At 36.9% G+C, this 27,382-nt stretch overlaps 1 protein-coding gene across 3 annotated transcripts in view; it reads left to right on the top strand.

Moving 5' to 3' along the window:
* Positions 1-27,382, top strand: part of CCSER2 (coiled-coil serine rich protein 2) — a 120,659-nt gene that overhangs the window by 6,103 nt on the left and 87,174 nt on the right. For 2 of the 3 annotated variants that reach the window (XM_072971186.1, XM_072971188.1), the window contains exons 2-3: positions 21,015-22,470; positions 23,581-23,777. In XM_072971186.1, coding sequence (XP_072827287.1) covers positions 21,054-22,470; positions 23,581-23,777 — 1,614 coding nt within the window. In that variant the 5' untranslated portion in view covers positions 21,015-21,053. Of the gene's footprint in view, positions 1-8,558; positions 8,587-21,014; positions 22,471-23,580; positions 23,778-27,382 lie in introns of all 3 variants that reach the window. The other variant, XM_072971187.1, reaches the window with a different exon arrangement.

Genomic DNA, 27,382 nt, shown 5'->3' with positions numbered 1-27,382 from the left:
CTATCATTTGCTTCAGCACATCCTTATCCTTCACTGTCTGTCTTCTCTTTCCTAGTATGCATGTGCCCTGTTTCTGTGCTTGGTAAGTAGAGTGGGAAGAGAAAAAAGAGAAAAAACATGGGTAATTATTCCCCTCTTCCCCTCCTTTCCACGGTTGTTACCACTGTCCTCTCCCCCATTACTGCGCCCAGCTGTCTACTTTGGCATGGTCTCCTGCCCTGCATCTTCAGTTCTGTGTGTGGTAATGGGAGATGCAAGACAGCTCTTTAGCTGAGGATTGCTGGATATCTCAGGGTTTCGGTCCTGCAATCTCTATTCTGGTGTCATGTTGAAGAGCCCAGGTGACCTCTGGTATCTTAACAGATGCTTTCTATTCCCTGGCAATCTACCTCCTCTTTAAAATGAAAGGAAAAAAAAAAATCCAGGTCCTGTTTCTTTGAATATTCTCTCCCTCCCTCTCTCTCTCTGTCTCTCTCTCTCTCTCTCTCTCTCTCTCACACGCACACACGCACACATGCACATACCCCCCCATACGAAGATACCATAATCGTTGATGACTAAGCCCCTAGGGAATGCACTAGAGTTAATGGAGATAGGCAGATACCGTAAGGTACTTTGAATTGTTGTCATCATATTAATGATATTTGGTTGCAGCCTGAGTGCTTTGGGGAAATTTGAGAGCTTTCTCTGACCATTATGTCTTGGCAGCCAGTGTTAGGGTTGGGAGTTACAATGTTCTCAGAAGACCATTGCTTAGAAAAGCAGGGATTATTCATAATAGCTATTTAAATGTGTAGAATGGGTCTAGTGATATTTTGGTCTGACTTGGTAGGCCAGCTTACAGGAAACATATCCAGGTGATACTTCTTTACAAGTAATAAGGAAGCAGGGATGGCCATTTTTTCTTCTTTCCTTTGTTTAATTTTTTTTCTCAAGCTTATTTTATTTATTTTAGAATAGTCTGGACTTGTCATCAGCTAGAGTTGTAGACTTGGCCATTGTTGTGGCCACTTTTGCAGTTGACATTTTTTTAGGACTTGAGAATTTCTACCCTGTAAGTTTCTTCAACCTAGGCTTTGAGACCAGATCCTGAGCCTGGATTTTCCTCATTCATGCCATCTATCCATTCAACACATACCTGCTGAGCATTTGCTAGTAATGATGCAGCAAAGAAAACAAATTTTCTGACCTTGTGGAACTTACATTCTAATAATAAGATACAGAAAATAAATAAGTATAGATGTAATATATCACCTGTTACAGTGCTGTGGGAAAAAAGCAGAATGAGGTGGAAAGAACATGCAAGGGGGATGCTGCTGCTTTATACAGGACTGCTAGAGAGGACTGAGTGATGAGTGGTATTTGAGCAGAGATGTGGAAGAAATGAGACTGTGGTCTAATTTACGCAGATATTAGGGAAGAGAGCATTTGAGGAAGATGGAAGAAGAGTGCATATGACTTTTGTCTGAAGCATTCTTGTCCTGTTTGAGGAGTAGTAGGTAGGTCAGTGGAGGCATTGAGGGGAGTGGTTGGTGGAAGATGAGATCAGAGAGGTGAGGGAGGGGATGGGGGTTGGTGGAGAGTGCATACTAGATCATATATGGCTTTGCTGGCTAATAGAACTCTGGCTTTTCCAAAGGTGGGAAGCCATCGAAGGATTTTGACTTGTTTTAAATAGACCTCTCAACTGCTGTGTAGAGAATGTCAGAGGTGGGGCATAATGAGATAATTCAGCAGGTTCCAGCAATAATCTGAGGTAAGAGATGATGGTGATTTTAGGCAGGGTTGGGAGAAGTGCTCACATTCTGAATACATTTTGAAGGCACAGCCAGCGGAATTTGATGGTTGATTGTACGTGGGCTATAGGTTTTGGCCTGAACAATTGAAAGAATGGATATGCCATTTGCCGAGATGAGGAAGACTGGGGAAGAAGCAGGTTTTAGGCGGAAGGAATGAGTTCAGTTTTGGCTATGTTAAGTTAGCAGTCCAAGTGAAGATACTGCCCAAACATCTGGCTATACATGAGTCTGCAAGTCAGGTCAGAGGTGGGGCTGGAGATACAAATTTTCAGTCATTGACATAGAGATAGTATTTAATACCGTTGGAGCTGACTAAGGTACTCTAGGGAGTGAGTGCAACTGGAGAAGAAGTTCAGATACTTTGCTTGGGGTTCTGTAATGCTAGCACACAGAGAGAGACCGGAAGATGGAGAATTAGAGCTAGAGCTAGCAAAGGAGGGTAAGACGCGCCCTCCGAAGGAGGAGAATTAAGAGTAAGTGGTATCCCTGAAGCCAAGTGAAATATTTTAAGGAGGAAATCAGCTGCTGTTAGATTGAGGACTAAGATGTGACTTAGATTTAACAGTATGAAAATCATTGGTGACCTTAACTTATTCATGGTGGACTAATGGAGATGACAACTTGGTTGGAAAAGGTTTTAAGAGAGAACTGTAGGAGAGGCATCAGAGACAGCCAATGCTTTTAAGGAGTTTACTATAAAATGAAACTGAGAAAAACAGGGTGATAGCTAAAGGGGATGTGGAGTCAAGGAATTTTTATTTTTTTAAAGATGGGTCTTTTCCAGTACATTTGTATAAATAAAAAGTATTTGTAGCTGATAGAATGATCCAGTAGAGAGAGGAGAAAAATATTACAAGACGTTTCTTTGAAAAATAAATGAAATTAACTTTATCCTAATCTGTGACCCCAAGGACTAACATTATTATTGTTATGTCAATATGTATTGACTTTTTCTTTCAAAAGAGGGCAGTGGCTAGTGGAGAGAGGTGTTAAAGAACATCCCCTCTCCCCAACTTGGTGAATTTTCATCAGTTTAAAATGGTAGTTTTTATATGTGGGTAACAAAATCTGTTTATGAATTACTAGGAATCTGTTAAATGGTCTTTTGTTTGTTGTTGTTGTTGTTAACCTATTTTTCTCTGGTAACTTTTCCCTGGTTATCGTTCTCAGCAGTAACCATGTGATAGGTTCTGAATTTTGATTCGATAGTCTCTGCCCGCTATATTATGAAGTACTTTTTTAAAAAAGAAAAAAAAAATAGGAAAAAACCTTTCAAGTTAAATGGAATAAATGGAATACTTCTAAGGAGAAAACTCGATGGCCTCTCTTTTTCCCTTTCTTTTTTCTAATGTCCCTGACTGCACTTTTACTGTAATTGCTTCTAATTATTGAGTTGTTATCTGAGATGAGTTCTGAAACTCATGTTGAAAGCCCATATTACAGTTATTATAGCACTTTATGTGCTTCTTTCTGTGGTTCACTTACGTTTGAGTAAGTATTTGTCAATATTGAGTGCTAGAGCATTATTGCAGTCACTTCTTAATCTTCATTGGTTTTCCTCTAGATTTTCTTCCCTTAGTCACTCATCCATGCTACTGATTACTGGATACCCGAAACAGATTCTGTTATTATTTTAAAACCTTCTGTGGCTCCTTGTCGATGGAAGTTAGTTCCCCCTCTTCTTTTCCGCCTCCTGTCTGCACTTGCACTCTTGCTTTAGGGGATTTGGAGTGCTCCCTAGGGGAGTCTAATGCACATCTGATGTTTCTGAGCACAGGACTACAGGATAAGGGTCAGATTTCTTATCAGTGCACAGAAAGTCCTCCATGAGCTGTGGCCCTCATCTTATTTCATGGTTCCACGAAGATGAGATGAGCATCTCTTTGACATCTCCATGCCTTTGTACATGCTATTAGTTTCTTTCAGAAAACCATTCAACTTCTTAGCTATCTTGTTAAAACACTTCAACTTTTAAAAAGCTCAGCATAGATGTCTCCTCTTCCAGGACAGCTTCTAGGCGTATTTTCATCATCTAACCATTCTCCATTTTATCTCTGTTCTCTGTTACCTGTCTTCCTTTACCTTTTGCAGTTATTTTGCTGTAGTATTTGCTGTATTTTACTTTATTTGCTTTGTGTTTGGTCCTCCTTGCTCCAAATCAAACTGATAGTCACTCAATAAATTGTTGAATGAATGATCAAGTAAAGCAAATAATTATTCAGTATTGCCTCAGTTTTGATTGACCTATTTGGTTGGGCTTTTACATCAATTTAACTTATACAGAATATGCAAATAAGCAATTCAGATAGCGTTCTCAAAGACAGAGTCATACCCCTAAAATGTCTTAGGAAATTGGTATTTTATTAAGTGTTTGTTCTTAGGAGTCAATAATAAGATTTGTTGATGATTTCATTATCTCAAATTTCTCTTTGTCTGAATATCTGAATGCACTTTACCTTTGAGCAACTGTGTTTGAACTGTGTGGGTCCACTTATGCATGGATTTTTTTTTTCAGTAGTAGATACTATAGTACTGCATGATTGTGATTGGTAAAATTTGTGGATACAGAGGGACTAAGTACAGGGAGAACTGACTATAACTTATACTCTGGTTTTTGGCTGCGTAGAAGGTCAGTGCCTCTAACACCTGCATTTTTTTCTTTAGTGGTTTTATTTTTTTCTCTTTGATATTTCTATTTGGATGTTGTCCTTAGACATACCCCCCTCAACTCCAAACATATCTTAAACTCATTCCCTACACTCCATCTTGATTTCTCCATTAGTGTTTTCTGTATCACCGTCTTATAAGTCACTTAGGTTTTTCTGCCATAACTAAATTTAAGTCTCACTTCTGTATCATTACTGAGTTCTATTGTAAGTCAATGAAAAAATTTTTGGCCACTTCCCATGTTCCTGTTTTGTTAGTACTAGTAATGAGAGGCCGAATGAGAGAAGATCTCAGTCCATGAATGATTATGATGCAATGTGATGAGTAGAATAATATAGTAATAGTAGAATATCTAGGGCACCCTGGGATTAGAGAGTATCTCTTTCATGTTCCCTGTAATTCTTACTTTGTCTACTGCCAGCCTCTTTCAGGCCCTCATTACTATGTTTAAATAATTATAAGAGTGCTTAATAGCTTGTTCTGCCGTAACTCTCTTGTCATTCTGGTTCTTCATGGATGTTGTCACTAGAGTAGTTGTCTCAAAGAGGAAAAAAAAAAAAGATTACTGGGCTTAACTTCTTTCTCACAGAATGAAATCTAAACTAGAACAAAAATCTGGAATGCGAAGCCTTTGGCCCAGACTTTCTTTCTTGCCTTCTTCTATGTGAAACCTTCCATTCCAGCAAAACTCTTTTACGTTCTGTTCCAAATATACTTCACGCTCGTCCTTTTTTTGTTTCCCCTGGCCCAAGACAGTGTTTTCACTCTTGCTTCCTCTGCTTATTGAAATTGTATCTGTCCTTGAACATAGTTCCTAATTGTTAAATCCTGCGTGTGAACCGTTCAGATGATCGTGCACATGTTCCTGACACCCTCATTTCCTTCGCTTTCCATGGTAACACTCTCTCATCTTTCTCATTCTTACCTCTTCTTTCTCACCTGTCATAACTAATGTCCATATTTCCTGGGGTTTCAGCTTGCTCTCTTTTTTCTTCATTCTGTTATGCTCTCTTGAACACGTTACTTTTCATGATCTCATGTCTGTGTTCATGTTTGCAACCCAGTTTCTTTCTTGAGCATTCCAGTCCTTAAGTTTGCTATTTAGAACGCCCATATGATCGTTTAGTGAAAAACCTGAAACTTAAAACATCAAAAATTAAGGACATGGTCTTCTCCAGATTAATGCATTCACTCCATTTCCTGTCTTGGTTAGTGATGCTGTCAGTCACTCAGTTACCAAAATTATAAACCTGGAAATTATCTTTCTATCCTCCTATCCCTCATTTCCTTTAGCTGTCAAATTTTGCTGATAGAGCTGTTTGCTCCCTCTCCTTTCCCTTTACTGTTTCCTTGGGCCAGACTCTGATATCCTGAGTGGACCATTGTAAAAAGCCCCTTTGAAAGTAAGTCTTCTGCTTGGTCCTGGATATTCTGTAGGAAATGCATGTTGGTTGTGTCTTATAGGAATGCCAAAGGTGAAATAGTTTTGGGTCTGCCACCCTAGAATAGTGCTTGAACCATAGACTAAACCTTGTGTATCCATTAAAGGTCAGTTTGCTAAATATCTCTGTTAGGCAGCCTTATTAGGAAATTTACGCTTTTTACAAGAAATTTGTTTAAGGGTCAAAAATACGATTTGTAAGGAGTAGTGAGGAAAGCAAGAAAAGATAAGTGCAAGAAATACTCTTGTAGGATATTTCCTTAATGAGCTAGGAAAGAGATGAAAAGTTTGACAGCAACACTTGATGCTTTGTGTCCAAAAGCGAGTTAAGGAGCAGTTAAGTATAGGAAGGTCTTGAAACAGAACAGATGACAATGGGAGCTTTAGTGTGGGGAATTGTAAGCTGATATATTTGAGTAGTACTTTGAAGAGATACTGTTTAACTGCCAATTGATACCCAGGAGAGGCTCCTGATAACCATTGTTACATGTTCCCGGAAGATGCCAGCTTAATATGCTGATGGTGCAGATGTGGTAACGTAATCACTTTACCTCTACGTCCTCTAATATGTTTCATAAGCACAGGTCATTAAGTATTGAATCATTATTTTTCTGAACCCAAATATAGTCACAGAAGAACTCTTTAGTTTCTTGAATTTCTTTTCTTGGTTTGCTCACAGATTTTAAAATTTGTCTTGCTTGTAACATTTAAAGAAGTCCAAATTTGCAGAAAAAAGCACTTTAAAACGTGAGCCCCTGATATTCTGGATGATTTAGCACATATTTCAGAATATTGAGTTTTACATGTTGTGAATATTTTGCAGGAGTGTCAAGTGTATTTTTGTTAGTCTTTGTTGTTGCTGCATTGTTGATCTTTATCTACATTCTGATAAGTTTAGGGTTTATGAGGCTGGCACTAGATTCTCACTTGGAAATTACCTTGGAAAATCTATATGAGCATTCTGTATTGTAGCCTTTTGAAGTTTAGAGAGGGGTGTGTGTATCATTTTGGCTTATATTGTCCTGCCTAGGGAGCTCTTTTGTGGAGGAGGTAAGAAAGGAAGAAAAAAGTCTTCAGAGGGTGTTCTCAGGGTAGACCAACGTGGTGAGTGGGCATTTTGAGCAGAGAGCTGTCATGTAGCAGCCTTTAGGACATAGGGCGTAGGACATTCCAGAGAGCAGAAATGTAGATATACTTCATGGGAGATTGCAAATTGCAAGAAGCTTGTTGTCATAGTCCTCACCTCTTGTTACACCATCTCTTTGTAGAGCTGATGTGTTTGATTGTCTCCCTGGTGGGGACACTGCTCTGAGTGATGGAAAAGACAAGATGGCTGCTTGGGGGGAAATATATATGAGATGGGTTGAAAAGAATTGGAATTATTAGCACGAATAAAAGAAATCTAGGACTGACGGCTTAAAAAACATTTTTAATAGGAAATAATTTCATATTCAGAAAAATGGCGAGAATAAGAATAGTACAAAGAATATCTAAATAATCTTTATCCAGATTCACCTAAGCTTATCATTTGCTCTCTCGCACATGTACATATATATGTATATGTGTACATAATTGTCTGTATGTACATATGTTCTTACATATGCGCACACACACGTGCCAAGCATTGGAGAGTAAGTTGTATACACTGTGAAGCTTTACCCCTAAATACTGTGACGTGTATTTTCTAAGAATAGGGATTAGGGGGGTGCGTTTTTTTCTTTTAAATTGAAGTATAGTCAGTTTACAATGTTGTGTCAATTTCTGGTGTGCAGCATAATGTTTCAGTGATACATATACATACATGTATTCATTTTCATATTCTTTTTCATTATAGGTTACTACAAGGTATTGTATAGTTCCCTGTGCTGTACAGTATAAACTTGTTATTTATCTATTTTATATATAGTAGTTAGTATCTGCAAATTTCAAACTCCCTGGTTATCCCTTCCTGTTTAATGCATCAAGTGCTATAGCTCCTGTCTTCCCCATTCATCTTGAGCTCTTCTATTCCTTTCTGTCCATCGACTTCAGCCTACCTGTCCATCATCATATCTCATCTGGATTCCTTTCTGCCTAGCTTCTTAACTGATGCCCCTGCTTCCTTGTTTTCTCCCTTTCAATTCATTCTCACATAACAGCCAGAGTGATCTATGAAATCACATCATGTCACTCTCCTACTTATAACCTTCAGTGGCTTTTCATTGCTCCAGAGTACTCTTTGCATTGCTAGCTCCTGTTCCTTAAGGTTTTGATTTATAAGTGGAGTGAAAATAAACAAGAGGATTTTTTTTTCTCCGAAATAGTAACTGGGGAAGAATTTTGAGAAGACAGAAAGAGAGATGGATAAATACTTTGTTTTTAAGTTTGTGTGTAAGATTGTGCTGTCCATTATGGTAGCGTCTAGCCATGTGTAGCTATTTAAAGTTAAATGAGTTAAAATTAAATAAAAATTCAGTTCCTTAGTCACCATAGTCACATTCTAAGGCTCAAGAGCTGGTGGCTGCTGTACTGGACAGGGCAGATGTCAAACATTTTCATTACTGCAGAAAATTTTACGGTTAGTGCTAGAATAAGAGATTGTATGGGGTGGGATTACTTATGAGAGTGAAGACAGACAAACTGGTGACTTGTGTGCACACATTCCTTTTCAGGGTGAAGAGGCTAAATCTTGAATGTGAGGTGAGGGAGAGGATGTGAGTGAACGGGGCCCCAAGATATACAGTTCTGTATACTGGCCATCAGGTGACCGTGTCTACTCAGGTCAGCTGGTTATGGGGGAGAAGCACTGGGGAAAGGGGAAGAATTAGGGGAGCAGCCCTCTGGATGAGTGGCAGTCAGGGTATAAGGTTTTCTGTAAATACGAAAGTGTGTTGGTAAGGTCTTTACATTTTAAGGAAAACCTGTGCAGGAAAAGTTCTTAGACATTGCAATAAAATGTTTTATCCTTGTGTATTTTGAAACTTACAATGTTCAGAATGTTTTACATGCTGCACACACATACACATAACTGAAACTAAAGGGTCATGAAATACCTTCACTATGTATAATGCCTTCTGATGTTTTCTATTCTGTTCTGGGTAGCAAGGGTATTGATGCATTGTTAAGTAGGAAACAACTTCTTTACGATATTACTACAATAAATCTAATTTCCAAAGTATACTATACAGTGACTGTGAAATGTTGCAAAATTAATTTTAAAAATCCAGCTGAACATTATAAAAACTGCTAAACCTATACCCATCTTAGGTTCTACATTGGTTTTCCTTGTATGAGACACTTACAAAACCAGAAATGTTTACATAAAATAGTTATGTTTTATAGTACCATTTCAGGTTTTAAAAAATATTGCAGGCAAATTTCTTACTCTGTCCCTAAGTCCACTGAATGTGATTCCCTTTGTTCCTTTGATCTGACAAGTAAGACCATTACTACACGCAGATGAAATCACTCCACATGAAGAGACTGAGTGTGTCACTGTTTTACAACCTTTAAGCTACCTTAATCTTTCATCGACAGCTTGATTATAGAATTCAGACAAAGCCTTTTGAGGTTATCTACAACTTTTATCCTCTTTTGCTGGCGTTCTTCCTTATGGTGGTCATTCCAGTATTATTTTGTAATTTATCCCAAATCACATCACTCTTTTTCACCTGTAGACAGTTTGGGTTTTGATTTCTCAGTTACATCAATCAGAATTTCCACTTGGTGTTTTTCGTCTTTGGATAGTCAATGCCCACATGTATTTCCAACATCTCTTTGCTTTCTATTTGTTCTATAGTAAGTTTTAGATTTCCCTGAACTTCACCTCCTACCTCTACAAAAATACCAGTCTTCCTTCATCTGTCCTCTTGTCTCATTGAAAATTTCCCAGCTGTCATTTTACAGTTTCATTTTTCCTTATTTGTTCCTTAACTTCCTTTTGATGATGAAACTGACTGGCTTCCAGTTCAGTATCTCCCTTTGCACTTAAGATTTCTTCCCCAAACTGCTTTTCAAAACTTCTCTCTGCATCATCTGAATCAGACAGTTCTGCTTGCAGTGCTATTATGTCATCTTCTTGTTTAGAGCTTGCTCTTCACTTTCCTTTGTTGATTTCTTATCCACTTCTAATTTCTTTAGGTGGTGAGAAGTAGGTTCGTTGACTTACGTTCTTTTTCGGTTGTAGTAGTTGTCTCATTCACATTCAGTGTCCCATTTTCTTGGCCTTAGCTATGTTTGCATAGAGGGTTATTTTAAGATTCAGTTCCTATCCATATTATAATTCATTGTTAAAGAGTGAGTTTTTTTTCTTACTGTGATATTCTTGAGAAAAGCCGCAACTTATTTATTCTCGGTTCTTCAGGAGGCTCTGGTAATTGTTTTGTTCCCCTCTGGCTACATTTTTATCTCTTATTAGAGTTAAATTGAGCATCTTTTTCAGCTTTCTGTTTTCATCCCCCCAATCCTTTCCCTCACGTTCTTGTTAAAGTTTTCCTGAAGTATTAATTTCTTCTAAAAATAGATTATTCCTTGGGTTTTTTCATTGAAATTGACTTTACTGTTACTTTGAATAATTCTTAAACATTTTTCTCTCATCTGTTCTACACAACTTTTTACACTTACAGAAGAAGAAACAGATTTTATGATTTGTGCTCCATGAATAAGTAAGTTTTCACGTATTTTTCTCTTCGAACCCGTTCACTGTCCTTGTTTAATTAATAACAATTTCCTGACTGTGCCGTACTGGTTCTGTGCTTTTGTTTATGCTCTTTACTTAGGCTGTATTGCTTCTCACATGCAGCGTCTTTATTGTTATTTGCCATTCATCATTTGAGACCCAGCTCAAGCACTGCCTCCTCTATGAAGCTATTTATGAAACCCCCTTTTCCCAATTAAGCCATTGTTGTTTGTGCCCACATGCGCTACCCCATACTTTTCTATAGCAATTACAGTACTTCACTGTCCTCTCCTTGTCTCTGTGTCTTTTCCTCTGTATTGGAGTGTCTGTTGTATCCACAGCCTCTAGCACAGAGCCTGATTTGTAATAAATCTTTTAATAGATGTCTTCAAAAAGGCTTTCAATAAATATTTGATGACTGAATTAATGTATTCTAAGTCATTACCACAATGAAAACATGACTGCTTTTGCCAGATCATAAACTTCTCCTAGCAGGCATTGTATCTTACTTTGTTTTATTTTAGGATCTTGTCTCAGATGCTTAGTAAAAAAGGTGTAGTAATCTGAGGTAGAGGTGTGCAGTGAATTAGGTGGGGCTTCCCTCCAGAGGAACAAATTGGATTGTGTTAGTCCTAAAAACAGTAAGATTGCTCTTAAATTAAATGGTCCTCATGCCTTACATCATGATCAATTTACAGATATTGTATCTAACTTTAATCACTTTGATTTTTGTCAAATCAAGGAGATTCTCAGTGTCAGTACCTCTTAGGATTGATTGAATACCATTAACTAGTTTGAGGATTTTTTTGCTTTTTAAAAATGTTGAAGTATGGGTGTCCTACTTCTGTTAAAAGTTGCAGAGTAATTATCTAAAATACTTGGTAATTAAATCACACAAAGAGCCAGCATTTAAAGAGCACAATCAGGCAGACTCATTGTGTTATGTCCTATTTCTTTTGTAATTTAGTTTTTTTTTTTAAATAATGTTTTATGCCAAAAGTTTTAGTTCCTTGAAAAAAAAAAAAACTAAAGAGTTAGGTGTCATGGATGTGGGATTGAGATTCCAAATTAGAATAAATTTTTAAGCAAGAAGGAAGCCATCAGGAAAGAGATTGGCTCCTTCATTGGGCTTACCCAGTGCAGTTTGTGGAAGGCTGGGAAAAAATCAGCGTCATAAACTTGGGTACCTGTTCTACCTAGGAAAATAGGAGATCATAAACAGAAGCTTATAAGCCAGTTCTGTAGGACCTCAGATATTAGTTGAAATATACTGCCTATTTTCTGCCTGGCTGTGTTAATGCTTTATATGTATAAATGTTTATATTGTAGATTTGAGGTAAAACTAACAAAATTCTCAGAAAGTCACTGTTAAGGGATATTCTGTTCTTGCTTTCAACCTACATTCGCAAAATGCCAGTTATGTGCCAGCCCATGTCCAGTGAGGAAACAGGTGAGTGAAAGACATAGTTTGTATTCTCAAAGAACTTGGTCTCCAGTGAAGGGAGCATAAATCTGGAGTGGTCTGAGGAGCACTTACTGGTGTGCTGACAAGAAATAGGAGTCCCCATTCATTCGAGAGCCCTATGGAGTTATTGAGTTTTACCTGAATTAAATAATAAAGTTTGGAGAGAGAGCGTTTATAGTTTGACCAGGGGAGCTTCTGGTTCCTCTTTACCTGCCAGTACTGTCCTTGTCCCTCAAAGTTTCAGAAAGTAATGTACATTCAATCTATGTTTAATAATATCGTTTAATGTTCCTAAGCCCCAAAGTCATTATGAGCCCATCTTTCACAAGTTACTTCGGTCCCTGTCTGCCTGAGTGGCTAGAGGACAAAAAAGGTCAGCTTGATCCAATAATAGGGTTTGTGTTGAGCTTGGTGTGCACTCTAAAACCATGAAGAATCTGGAATGAAGTTGCATTGTTTTAAAGTTTTACTTTTATTTATGTTTGGTTTTGGTTTGGGGGAGGTAATTAGGTTTATTTATTTACCTGTTTATTTTAATGGAGGTACTGGAGACTGAATCCAAGACCTCATGCATGCATGCACTCTCTCACTGAGCTATATACCCTTTCCCCTAAATCTTTACTTTTGAAGGTGTCATTTTGCTTATTTAATTGCTATAATCAAGCCTTTGAATCAGCTTGACACAGATGACAGCCAGAAAAAACATGGGAGAAGGGGATATGGGAGAAGTGCTTGAGTAACATAAAGTTAAAAAAAAATGTAGTTATCTTTAAAAATGACTGATAGGGGCATATAGTCATGAGCATTGTTGTTCAGTTCATTGCTCTTGGACTCTGGTGAATTTATGCCTATGTAAAAATCCCTAAAATGCATGCAATTCATACTTTCTAAAAAGCTACTTGAAAAACTAAAAAAAGAATGTAAGTGGGTGGTTGCTCAGATGATAAAGTAATGAATATGAAAGGAGGCTGAAAAAGTGTAAGTTTTTACTTGTTCCTCTGCAAAAACTTCTTTAATCAATACCTAGGTTCTTCACAGTCTTCAGTCTTCTTTTCGAACCTTAGCTATCCAGTTCCTTCCTTCACTCTTGTCCCTAGCTTATCAGTAAACCTCTCAGAATATTTCATTACTTTGTCAGGAGGACAGTCTTCATGGATCCCAAAACGAGGTAGATTTGAACCTGAATTCTCTTCAGTAGTTTATGAACTTGTGACATTATTGGCAGATAGCAAGACCCTTAAATTAGGAGGCCCACCAAAGTGTGGGTCCTTGCCTGCCAGCTGGAAAGAATTCACAGCTGTGGCAGAGGGACAGAGTGAAAACTGCTTTTATTTCTCAAAGGAGGAAAAGGAAGGAAAGTGCTCTAGCAGGGAGAAGGAAGTAAAGCGCTCAAGTGAGGAAAAGGCACTTGTGTGGGGAGCCGCAGCCAAGATGGCCAGTAGGGGCAGCTACGACCTGTGGATTTTTATGGGAAGCTTTTGCCATCATGTCCTCCTACCTGGTGTGATGGAGCCAGTCAGTCCGCCTTTGAGCTTTTCAGTCCTTGTACAGGCTTTTCCGGTTATTGTCCTGGCATTCGTCAGCTGTCATGATACTGGTGGGTGTGTCATTTAGCATGTTAATACACTACAATGAGTGTATGATGAAGCCTGAGATCCGCTGGAAGTCAAATACTCCACCATCTTGGGCTCCACAGGTTCTAACCAGTCTTGTTTCTGTCTGTAGCTGCCCCCTGATACTTAGATAAGAGTAATTGGTTTCTGTTTGAGGGAGGGGCAAGGGTATGATCCTGGGGGCAACAGATTTGGTAACAAAAAGGAAAGTTGCTTTTAATCAAAATGCCTGCAATCTGGTAGATCCAGCATCTCCTCCACCCCCACCATAAACTATCTCCAAAAGTTCTGTTCAGCCATGAATGTTTTAAAGGGAAATGAAGGAATTATCTCAGTTAATCTTTGAGATAGGTAGTCAGAGTCCTTGCCATCCCCCGGTGCCTGCAGGCTTGTCCTAATCAATGGCTTGAGCCTGCTCTTCTGTGACTCAGGGAGGCCTGGGAGACTTCAGCTTTTCTATAAACAAGAGGCAAGGATGGGGGTGGGGGTGGGTGGCGCCAACAGGGTCCTGCTCGGTATCAACATTGAACAAGTATTTTAGCCTTTCTGAATCCTGATTTATCTGTTTAAAGTGGGATGAAATCTACCACCTTATTATGTTAGGAAGATTAAACAGTTAACAAGGATAAAGTGGTAAGCATGGTACGAGTCATGTAAGTGCTTACTAATATTTGTGCCTTTTGCTTTCTTATCCAATTGTAGATTCCTTTTCAGACAAAACATTTTGATTTACAATTTTTTAAAAAAGGAATTTGTAAGTAGTTTTCAAAATTCTTTCAAATGTGAACCACCATACTTTAAATGTGCTTTACTTAAAAAAAATTATTCTTACAGAAGGTAACTTAGAAAATTTCAGACATTTCTAAGCCTTGTACCAGGTGTTATTCTTAGTTCAGCATTAAATTAAAGCTCACAGACAATGTTGAAGTATTTTAGAGATTATATCGTTAGATGATGTAGCCAACATCTACTTTTTCAAGTTGTTATGACTGCATTTTTTAATTGCTTAACTGAGTGCATATCAGGTAAAGTGCATCAAAGACAGCATAACTACTAAAATAAAGCAGACTCACAATGTCTGTTTCATTTCATTTCAAAGCGATAAGCAAGTGTAGGAGAACGTTTTCATGAATGTTTAAAGACAAAAGGCAGCTCATCAACAAATGAAGTGACAATATTCATCATATAAGCAGCTTTGGAAACTTTGCAGTTGAGCTGTCAGAATAGCTTAGTCTTAAGACCACAGTCCAAGATGATAGATATCATTTATGTTGCAATTATTTGTGTGTTTAGAAATCAATAAATATTCTTGACAGGAAATAGCGCATTCATATTCTAATCTTTTTTTCCCCCAAGTGATAGAACCCCAAACACGTCGTAGTAACACTGTGTCTTTCTTCTGGGCATATCTTGTGCCTCTGAGTTATTAATACTTAAGATGTTCTTGGGAGATAACATATATTACTCTCATTTTAGACAGTCAGGTAGAAGTACAAAGAAGTGAAAGAACAGAATGTTCCATTTTACTTGTGGCTGGCAGGAAAATGTTAAAGCCCTTCTGACTCACAGACTGACTCACCAGAGGGCAGAATCTTCGATACGTGTTATTTAGTGATTTGCAGAATGACCCTTACATCTAATATCATTACCAGCTTTCTTAGGGTCATCCTGAAAGTATTTGTAGGTGCGGAGTTTTGCGGTAAAGGTCATTATCAGAAAATGGGGGTGGCAGTCATCTGGCGTGGATAAGCTGCCATGGCAGGTATTGCTGTTCGGTCGTGGTTCTTTTCTGCAGAGTCTAGATTGCACCTCAGAATCCTTTCCAACATATTGCTCAGCTACTAACAATTAAGCACAGGCCCACAAAATGCAATTACTTTTCAGGCTTGACTTACTACTTACTAAATTAATTTGCACTAAGAGATTATGAATTTACTTAAAAGTTGAGAGTCTGTCATATTCGTGGTCCTATCAGACCCCAAAGTATATGGGCTTCAGTTTATGCTCTCATACTTTCTTATGGGTCAAATAGACATGCACACGATTGTAAGACAGATTACCTGTATTATTGGTATGAAGGGAATAGAGAGGGATGCAAGATTAATTTTAGCTGGGAAGATTTGTGAGTGTAGTGATTTTGGATTTTGAGGGTAGGACCTTCAAGGTAGTCCTTACAGCTTTAGCAAAAGCATAGAAAGTAGAAAGTACAGGATGGATTTTGGGGAATGGCAGTATATCTTGGCTTGAATGTATAGTAACTCTGCAGTGATAGGGTAGAAACGAATAGAGAAACTTGATCTCTGTGCAGTGGATTTTGGGTTTTATTTTATTGTTCGTAGGCTACGCATGGTTTTTAATCATAGAATGACATGATCAGATCTGTGCTTTGAGAGTGGCTGTCGACAGTTTGACTAGAAGTAGAGTCAGAATCTTGATAACATAGCAAGCCTTTGTAGTAATGCAAAAGAGATGGTGAGGGTAAGAACTAGAATTATGGAATGGAAATGGTGAATTTAATAAAATTTTAACAATAAAATTGATAGTGAAACATTAAATTGAGATTGAAGTCGAGAAATTTAAATGATAATTTATGAAAAAATAATGTCTATTGACTAAAAAAAAATCACTTTTCCCCCAAACATCCATTTTTATGTTTTTTAAGTATATTTTATATAATATTTAACAGAATTTTAAATAACTTTTTGGCTAGAGTGAGCCTTTTTGTTAAGAGTCTTGTTTGATACTGAATAAATTTTTTTTAAATGCAGTTTTTTAGTTAAAACTTTTTAAACAGCAATAGTATGAGCATATTTAAAATATTTAAACAGTAATTATTTAAAGGTGAAAAGAAGTCTTCCCTTCACCTAATTCTCACTTCCCTAATGGTAATCACCATTAACAGTTTGTTAAATATATACGTGCACACATATCTCTGTGTGATCTTTTTCTTTCTTTCTTTCTTTCTTTCTTTCTTTCTCTCTCTCTCTTTCTTTCTTTCTTTCTTTCTTTCTTTCTTTCTTTCTTTCTTTCTTTCTTTCTTTCTTTCTCTCTCTCTCTCTCTCTCTCTCTCTTTCTCTCTTTCTCTCTTTCTCTCTTTCTTTCTTTCTTTCTTTCTACCTACCTACCTACCTACCTACCTACCATGTTACTTTTATAAAAATGGGATCCAGTGTACAAGATCTCGAAGTAGCAAAAATGAACATGTTCATTTACTTGTCCTGAAGGTCGTCTTTCTGTAGTATACAATAACAAAAAGCAAAAGCATATAAACTTGAAATTTTGCGTAGTAATCAAAATTTTAGTATTCTATCTTACTTAGGAATGATCTAGCAAGCCAATGATTATCTGTTAATTAATTCAGTTTAATATTAGTCTAAGGTTTTCAATTGCCTTAAAGTTCTTTGAAGTTATCTGTAAACTGGTATACTATATAAAGCATAATTACTGTTAAAATAAAAAATTTGTCAGAATAATCATTCAGTTTGAATACAGTTTTACATTTTCATAATCTGAAACATGGTGTATGAGTAATATTGGCTTATTTGATCAGTAAGCCTATATACATTTTACAAAGTTACTCTAATGGAATCAAAATGTATGCTTATACTTAACTGATAAAAGAAGCAAAAGATAAACATATTTTATTAACTAGTTTTGTTCGCCATTTACCTTAATTTTATGAACTTGGCTCTTAAAACCTTTCTGAGTTAATTTCTATAAGAATAATTATAAAAAGTATAACACATTTAAAATATTAGAATATCAGTTTCGTTGTTTTCTTGGAATTTTGGTAATGTTCAGTTTATATAAATAGTGCATTTTATCTCTATAAGCCAGTCAGAACGGAGCTGCTTTTAGAGATGTATAATCCAATTTATTAATACCCTTTCTGAGTAGGAAAGCATTATGTACTCACAATGAGAGGTAAAGACCTTTTTAAATTAATAGACATATAGCCTTATAGACACTGAGAGAGCTTATCTTTTCTAATACTACAATTTTACCCTGGCTGCAGAGTCAATTCAGAAACCCGAACCTTGATCTTTCCAGACACCAAAGAGCTATTCTCCTTCCTAGTTGGCATGAAATTCTTAATTGATTTGAGCTCAAGATAGGTAAACAAGAGAGCTAAATGAACAAATAACTAATGAAACAGATTCTCCTTTTTCTCTCACCCAACACAGAGTAGATATGTGTATACCGTTAATTTATTTACAGATCACTGAATGGCAGTCCATAAAATCAAATTCTCTATCATTATTGTCACCAATGGGGAATAACTTATTTACCGCAAATAAACTGAAACGAAAACAAAACAAAATTTACAAAGTGGAAAGTTAAAGTAGGAAGCAAAATTAGCAAAGTTCTATTGCTCTTAATTCACTTCTGGGAGACAAGAAAAAAATATACCCATGAGGTGTGCTGTTCTGGCAAAGAAATTACCTAGCTCTGTCAGGTGAATCTACTGAGTATCTTGGTGCAATTTCCAAAACTATTAAGGAATAAGCTTTAGAAGAGAATTAAATCATAACCCCCATTTCGTTATAAAATGAACACATATTGAAGATTTAATTTATCTTATTATTAATGAGGGAGTCAGAGGTATGTTATAGCTGGTTCAAAGGAGAATGTAAGTAAAGAATAGGTACATTTACTGATCGGGAATATTGAAGTGAATTTGCAAATGGATGCAAAACTGACTTTTTCCGCCATGGTGGAAGCCAACTGAAATGGGCAGAATTGATTTGTATTGTCTGTAGACAAGAATTGTTTGCTTTCCCATTAGTTTTCTACATGTTAACCTCCATCTTTACAGAATTGTAAAATAGCCCAATGACAATTCCTGTAGGTTTTAATTATCTCTAGAGGCTGCAGCATTTCATTGGAAGGATCTTTTTTGTTTATTTTAAAGTCTTAACATTTTCTTTACAAAGTAAATTTTTTTCAGTCTGTATTCCTGTAGAATTATTTCTTTATCCTTGATATTTTATTAGTTTAATTTGGATATGTATTTGGACCTATGGTTTAGTGTATTTTTCTTTCCCTTCTGTAGATTTTTTTTTCCACCTTTCTTTTAGGGATATTTTCTATTACGTCTGCCTGCTTTTTCTCTTCTATTTGCTTAGTTATTCTGCTTCAGGAATACTAATTATCTTTCAGTCTCTGTCCTACATATTTTATCTAATTGCCTTGGTATCGTTGTCCTTTTTTCTCCTCAATACTTAGGTTGTCTTAGATTTTCCCCTTTGCCATTTATTTGTTTTCAGTCTTTGGTTCTTTTTCTTGCTTTTTTTCAGATTCATTGTTCTTCCTGATTGATTCCCTTAGCTCCATAACTTTTCTTTTCGATGTACCTGTTTTGTCTTTTAATCTTTGAGCTTTTGATTTTAAATGTATGTTTTTACTAGGTTGTTCTGTTACAGAGAATTCACTGGGGATTCCCTTATTTTCTTGTGTTATGTTTTCTTTCAGATGAGGTTCTTCTGTGTGCTGTAGTCATTATTTGTCTCTCTCCTTTCACCCTCTTGACTTGGATGGCGAAGTCAAGACTCTGTATCTCCCCTAACGTGGATGAATTCTCCTTGACACCTTTCCCAGCTTAGCCGTGACTTTGTCTCCTCCTTTGACTGCACCCCCCCAATACACACTTTGGGCGGATTGTGTTATTCTCTGTCTGCGTCTCTGCAGTTGAAGGGTATAAGGTGGCATTGGCAGGAGAGCTCTCCTGGGGCCCCAGGCTCTCCCGTCTCCTTAGATTTTGTTAAGTGTCCTGTACTGGCCCTGTTCCATCCTGCGGAGGGTGTAGGTCATTTCTAGAGGTTTCAGTCCCTTCCCTCAACTCAGAAGAGTACCTTGGAAGTCGACAGACTCTGGTAGCCACACTGCCTCAGCTGACGTTTCAGAGCTTCTGTGCTAAAGGTATTCTGGGCTTTTCTAGGGCATGCCTTGTTGGGTATTTCTTTCCAAACTGGAAAGTATTTATTAAAATTTTCACGTTTTATTAACTCACCAAATTTTTATCATTACTGCTTCTAGGTAGTATAATCAGACTAGGAGCCAGACCACACTGTACAGAATCTTTTTCTGGCCACTACTTTGTAAAATTTAGAGGTTCTTAGTTTAAGCATCTTCTTGTTTGATGGAAAAATTTTTAGGCTGAAAAATTACACACTCACACACACAAGTGTGTGTATATTCTGTCCTTTTTTATAGTTATTGGGGTAGGAAGTTCTGTAATTCTGTTTCACTCCACTGTCTTTACTTGAAAGTCTGTATGGTTTTCTGAATGTTTACTTCAGACATAATTAATGATGTATGTATTCTAGAAAGCCTCTAATTCTTAAGGTCAGGGACAACTTGAAATCGATTTTTTTAAATTAAAAAAACAAAACCAACAAATTAAAGACCATGTTTTAAGATCTATATATATGTATCTAAAAAAATCAACGACCCCAAGGCATGCATTTTTCTTTTATTTGAATTTTGCTCTTGTGTGTGGTCTTACAAAATTTTTGTATAACTGCAGTGAGCGTGTAGTGACCGTATTATATTCCTGTTAATATTAGGACATTTTAATGTTTTTATCTCATCTTTGTAATCTCATCATGTGATATAATTTATTAAGTAATTACTCAAACAGAAGACATTGGTTTCTAGTTTTATGCTCTCGTTTGTTCATTGAATCTTTTTGTGTTTGTTGTTTTTTATTGTCTCTAAAATAAAATTGAGAGGTTAGATTAATGGACTAATCAATGTTTATTAACTCACTGTACTTCTTACCCTGGCACTAACTGTAGTGCATGTTTATATTGCTGGATAGAAATTCTTTTGAGGTAGTTGCTTAAAATGACAGCTGATAATGTCAGCTCTTAATACCAAAAGACTCTTTTTGGTGCTGTTCTGTTCTTTACCTACATCCTTCTCATAAATTTAAAAATGAAAGTTTTAAAATGTATCCCAGTTTTTATAAGCTCATGTGTGCTTTAAAAACAACAACAACAAATCACAAGTTTTTATTTTTAAAGGAGATAATATTACCCAAAGTGAAAAAATAATTTGGATTGGAAATTGGAAGATGTGCTATAGAAGTTTTTTTAATACAGATTTGGTAGTCTAATTTTATTATTTCTTGATTTTGCTATCATCATTCATAGCCCAAGTTTATAAAAGTGTTTACAAAAATGTTCTTTGTTTTCTTCTAACATAAAGTTGTTAATTCGTGCATTCAGTATTTATTGAGTTCTGTAGGAATCATGAGTAGCTTATGGCCTTTGGTGCATTTAATTATGTAAGAATATGCATTCATACTGTGCAATAATCCATGTAATTATCCTTATTTAGGAATGTTTAATCTACTTTTTTGTCTCCTCAGATTCTGTCAAATTTTAAGAACAAATGCACCTTATAGCTCATGGAAGAAAAAACACAAATCAAGACTTTTTTGGGTTCCAAGTTGCCAAAGTATGGAGCAAAATCTGTGAGAAGTACACTGCAGCCAATGCCAAATGGGAAACCTGTTAATTTATTGGGAACTTCCAAGAGTAGCAACGCCAAAAGTTACATCAAAAGTAATGGCTCTGATTGTTCGTCATCCCATTCATTTAATTGGAGAGCGGCAAATAAATACCAGTTCAGTGCGCAAAGTCCCGAAGAGCCTAGCAGTACTCAGAGTTCACATGATAGCGTAACTGATCCTGAAAAACATGCACCTGCTCAAGGAATGTTTGATAGAAATGGGATAAAAGGAGGTCTGAAAAGTATTTCTTTACTTACATCAAAGTTAGTAAAGCCACCCACTATGTTTGTGTCATCTACAGAGGAGTTAAACCAAAAGTCTTTGTCTGGACCATCTAATTTGGGTAAATTCACCAAAGGCACATTATTAGGAAGGACTTCATATGCTTCGGTCAGTGCTCCAAAGTCACAGTTGAATGGCTTTTATGGAAACCGGTCAGCTGGTAGCATCCAAAGGCCTAGAGCAAACTCCTGTGCCACCCGCAACAGTTCTGGAGAAAGCTTAGCACAATCCCTAGACAATATTAAATCTCTTGCTTGTGAAAAAATGGTAAGGTCACAAAGTTTTTCACATTCCATTCAGAATTCATTCCTTCCACCTTCATCTATAACCAGATCACATTCCTTCAATAGAGCTGCAGATCTTACAAAGCCTTATCAGAGCCAACAATTACCCATTAGAGTGCCTCTGAGGTCAAGTATGCTAACCAGAAATTCCCGGCCGTCAGAAGTACTCAATGGGAACGAACATTTAGGGTATGGGTTTAACAGGCCTTATGCTGCTGGTGGAAAGAAGCTGGCTTTACCGAATGGTCCGGGTGTGACTTCCACTTTGGGTTATAGGATGATTCATCCCTCTCTACTGAAATCAAGCCGACCTCCATTTTCTGGGACTATCACAGTTGATGGCAATAAAAATTCACCTGCTGGCGCGTGTATAGAGGAAGATGCTGCCCTTGTGGCTAAAGACAGAGCTACTGAAAAAAACCAAGAACGAATTGAAAATGCTAATTATAGAACAGAAAATGACCAGACCATGAAGCACGATGCTAAAATTAGATACCTGAGTGATGATGTGGATGACATTTCCTTGTCTTCTCTGTCATCTTCTGATAAAAATGATTTAAGTGAAGACTTTAGTGATGATTTTATAGACATAGAAGACTCCAACAGAACTAGAATAACTCCAGAAGAAATTTCTCTCAAAGAAGAAAAGCATGAAACTGTACCACCAAAGGATATACTTGATACCCCCAAGGAAAATGAAAAATCCTTCAGTAAAACTGATGAATGGATTGATATAAGTGTCTCTGGTAAATATTAATGTCCTAATTTTTTTTTTTTTTGCTCTCCTCCTAGATAATATAACTGAATTTACACTTAGGATTCTCTTTTGATTGATTCCAAGATACTAACATCCCCCTGGAGGGATGGATCTAGATAAAATTGGAATGGGGCAATGTTTGCCTTCCTTGTGACTTTCGTTCCTGTTTTTCACTCTAAAACAATATCTATAAAAACAGCCTTCCCTAAAGTATCTTACTTTTGTTCTTCTTTGACTATCATACACATCCTACCTGCTTCAAAATTGTTTTTTTCTGCTTCCTCCAGTCAATAGCAAGCCATTTTAAAGCATCTCCTCCCTTCACTGCTATTTGTTCAGAATAAAGCTGTACCAAAGGGTAAATGAACTTTTATATCCAATCTAATTAATTTTTTTAATCTTAGGCAATGTTCATTTTATTTGAAGGAAGACATAGATTTTTTGCTTAGCAAACTTACTAGTTATACATTCAGAGGAGCTTTATTTATTTTTTTATTTGAGGAAAGTGATATAACACCTGCTACACATTTCCTCTTATACTTGGTTATCCTGGTGCTAAAGCTGGGAAAAAATGTGTGTGCATATCTAGCCTGAGAAAAGAACAAACTGAGGGATTGACTGTAGGCAAGCAGTCTGGTCAAAGGACTAGGCAGGCCCTCCCCAAAGACATGCATAAACTCTTTACTGTGGGAAAGTCTTCTAGTTAGGAGTGACTGCTGGAGCAAGTAATTTCCTTATAAGGAGGCAGCAGTTAAATGATAATACAGAGTAAGGAGTTTCCTGAGCAGTCCTTAAAAATAAATATCTTAGGAAATATTAAAAACATATGAGGCTTACATTTCTAGAAATATGACAGAAGTGAAAGATGGCTCTGAATTTTCTTTATGTCTATTGGGAAACAGGTTATTTTTAAGATTTTGTGTCTTGACTTTTTTTATCTCGATTTAGAAAATACTAGTTACGTAGGCTTTTTTTGGGCTACTTTTTGCTGTAACATATCAGATTATTAGAGCTTGTATTTTCTGAACCTGAGAAATAATTATATTTTTGTGAATTAATAACCTTTTTTTTTCTGTCTCTCTTAAAAAATCAATTGAAGACAGGAGTGAATGTTCAAAACATACATCTGGGAATAACTTGGTTTCACCAGATACAGATTACAGAGCTGGTTCTTCGTTTGAACTCTCTCCATCTGATAGCTCTGATGGGACGTACATGTGGGATGAAGAGGGCTTGGAGCCCATTGGAAATATCCACCCAGTTGGGAGCTATGAGTCCTCCGAGATGAACAGCATAGTATGTATGGATTTATATACCCTTTTGGAACGTTTTGTTTGCCTTCCTATTGAGAGACTTGGGATATTGATTGGAATTTTTAAGTTTATGAATTAACTCCTAGTTTGAGAAAATGGGAGTTCTTATCTGTTAAGGGCTTATGAAACATTTGGTCTTAATACTGAATAAAGCATATTTTCATATACACATATTTCTAATATAGTTGACCCTTGAACAACATGGGTTTGAACTGCGTGGATCCACTTATGTGAATTTTTTTCAGTAAATAGTGCAGCACTACACGATCCATGGTTGGTTGAATGTGTGGATGCAGAGCTGTGGATACAGAGGGACTGTGGGTGTGGAGGGCTGACTGTAAGTTACACGCAGATTTTCTGCTCTGGGTGGGGTCGGTACTCTAACTCTCTATGTTGTTCAAGGATCAACTGTACATAGATAAATGCACACACGCGCACACACACACACACACACACAGACGCACTGTACCATTCAGATTTAGCTAGGCTAGTGGTTCTCAAAGTAGGGGAAGGCAATGTTTGGAGACATTTTTGGTTGTCACACTGAGGGGTGCTCCTGGCAACTAATAAGTAGACACTGGGGTTGCTACCTGTGTCCTGTAATGCACAAGGCAGCACCTACAACAAAGAATCACGCAGCCCAAGATGTCAGTAGTGCTGCTGTTGAGAAACCCTGGTCGAGGCTGTGCTGACGTCGCATTCTCAGTGCCAGCTCTTAGTGGCTTAACACAATAAAAGCTTATTTTTTACTCTTGAAAAGTCTGTGGTGGAGCTGGACAACTCTCTAGGGCAACAGCCTTCAGCGTTCTAAGCTGCTTTGATGTTGGGGGCTTCACCAACTCCTTTTGAGGCCCCTTGTCACTGGTAGTGAGTGGCGGAGGGTCTCACACCTGCAGTTACTGGCTTTGGCCTGCAGGTGGCATATGGCACTTTTATTCACAACATATTGACCCAAACTGATCTTACGTACGGAATGGGCAGGAAGTGTAATTTTACTGTGTGCCTGGAAGGTGAGGCAACCAGATATGGATGAGACTTGCCACATATTTATACATGCATATATTAAGAAACATTGCAAGTAATGTGGACTATATGCCATATGAGTGAAGTGTGGTCAATGTGATTAAAGTTACTTCCTGTTATTGCTCAGTATATAAAATATGATTTTCCAGTAGTAGTATGGGAAGTTTGGTAGTCTTTGTGTGTATATTAAATTACAGATGGATGTCAGATGATGTAATTTTCTGCACTCATAAACCTGTGACTTGGAAAATACAAATATTGTTACCCAAGACTCGTTAAGTTGCGCAAACATGGAGAGGACACATGCTTAATTCAGAGTCAGCATTTCTGTCTCATTAGATAAAGGAAGTTCATAAAAGACTGCAGTTTAGGGCCTTATATGCTTTCTTCCTAGGACTTTTTAAGTTAATATGATTGAAGTGGAAATGAGCATTGTGTCCAGCAGATGGCAGCAGTAAGCCACTCAGTACCTGATATTTTTCGGGTAGTTCACTGTTCCTGTAACTTAAATGATGAAATAGCTTCTAAAAGATTTCAGGACACACCTGGATTGCCCATTAGTCTCGAAGATACGTGAAGTTCCTCCGTGATCATTTGGCTTGTGTATTTGGAATGGGAAGCAACAAAAGTTCTTTCTGTGCTTTGGAACAAAACAGTGTCTCTGTGTCATTCTGTTCAGAGCTAAGAGGAAAACTGAGAAAGGATGGAGAATTGATGGCAAAAGTTGAAAAGAGTGTGTTGAGATGTACTATGATGATGGATTTACCATTTTTGCTCTGAAGTGCTATCATTTTCTGCTTTTTATATTTTAAGTTAATGTTGTTAGGTATGTAGCTATGCAGAATTGTTTCCTTGGTGAATTGGACTTTTAGTCACTGTTTATCCTCTCTAATCCTCATTAGGCTTTTTGTCTTAAGGCCTCTTTTTTTCAGAATTTTACCAGTTTTATTTATATATTTTCCAACCTGTTACTATCAGCCTTATTGATGTATAACTAATAGACTATTATTTTAAAACAGTACAATCTGTCTTTGTCTTTTTCTTTTAACCAGTGAGTTCAATTCTTTGTTTGCATTTATTGAAATACTTGGATTCACTCTGTCATCTTATATTTTTATTAAAATTGTCTTTTTCTGTTTCTTCTTTCTCTCTCTTTTTTTTCTAAAATAGTTTATCTGACTTAACACCAGAAGAACTTTAGCACATTCTCATTTTTCTTTGTCTCTTCATTGCCTCTCACCAGTCATTTCCTGATCTCATGTCCTCCCCCGACCAGCGCCACCATGGCTGTTCCTTGCAGCAGTGCTCATTCCAGTCCAGGTCCAGATAAGGAGCTTTCACTAGAGTGTTAGTAAACCATGTCTACTGCTGAAACAGTGTAGTTCAAACCCATTATTTAGTTCAGCTGACTTTCTCTTTGAAGAAAGCAGTGTCTTGATATACAGTCTGATACAAGCTCCTTATCTTGTCACAGACCCTAACAAATAGTTTGCATAGCACTTATCTAGAATCAAGACTATTTTTTGTTTTGTTTTGTTTAAATACTATCAGTGGTTTGTTGAGGTATCATTTAAATATAATACAGTGCACAAGTCTTTAGTATACAGCTAGGGAATTTTGAAAATGTTTAACAATCAGCCACATTTAGGATATAGAGTATTTTCATCTCACCCGAATATTTCCTGTGCTCTTTGGTCATTCTCTTACCCAGCCCCAACCCTGCCCCAGGTGCAACTACTGTGCTGATTTCTATCGTTATAGATTAGTTTTGCCTATTCTTGAATCCAATGTAAGTAGAGTTACAGACATGTGCTTTTTATGTCTGGCTTCTTCCAATCAATGTTGTGTGCATATTTATTAGTTGTAGTTTGCTCATTCTTTTTGTTACATAATATTCCATTGTGTGAATATACTACAACTTATTTTATCATACTGTTGGTAGACATTTAGGTTGTGTCTGGTTTTTGGCTATTGCTCCTACTCTGAAGATTTTGCATTATGTTTTTTGGTGAACATTTATGCATTTCTGTTTGTAAAATATGTGGGAGAGGAATCCCTGGATTATAGGTTATACTTATGTCCGTATCTCTAGATGCTTTTAGTTTTCCGAAGTGGTTGTAACCAGTTCACACTCCCACTAGCAGTAAGTGAGCCTTCCAGAAATTCCACTTCCTAGTCTATACCTGGTGTTGTCTGTCTTTTTGTAGTTTTGCTCTTCTGGTGGGGTATAGTAGTATTGCATTGAGATTTTTGTCTTGTGTTTTGTAATAACTGCTTGACTATTTGCCATTAGGATACCCTCTTTTGTGAAGTGCCTTCTGTTGGGCTGTATGTATTTTTTAACTGACTTGTAAAAATCCTTCATATATTTGGATATCAATTTTTCATGTACATACGTATACCCATGTATGTGTATACAGTTTATATATGTGGATTGCTTTTACATCTTGTAACAGTACCTTATGAAGAATAGAAGTTAACAATTTACCATTTTTTCCTTTATTATTAATACTTTTTGAACTGTAAGAATTTTTTGTCTACCCTAAGGTCATGAAGATGTATTCC

This window comes from Vicugna pacos, chromosome 11 (genome assembly GCF_048564905.1).
Source record: "Vicugna pacos chromosome 11, VicPac4, whole genome shotgun sequence".
Lineage (NCBI taxonomy): Eukaryota > Metazoa > Chordata > Mammalia > Artiodactyla > Camelidae > Vicugna > Vicugna pacos.
The sequence above is the reverse complement of the archived record's forward strand: the minus strand, read 5'-3'. Positions and strand labels throughout refer to the sequence as shown.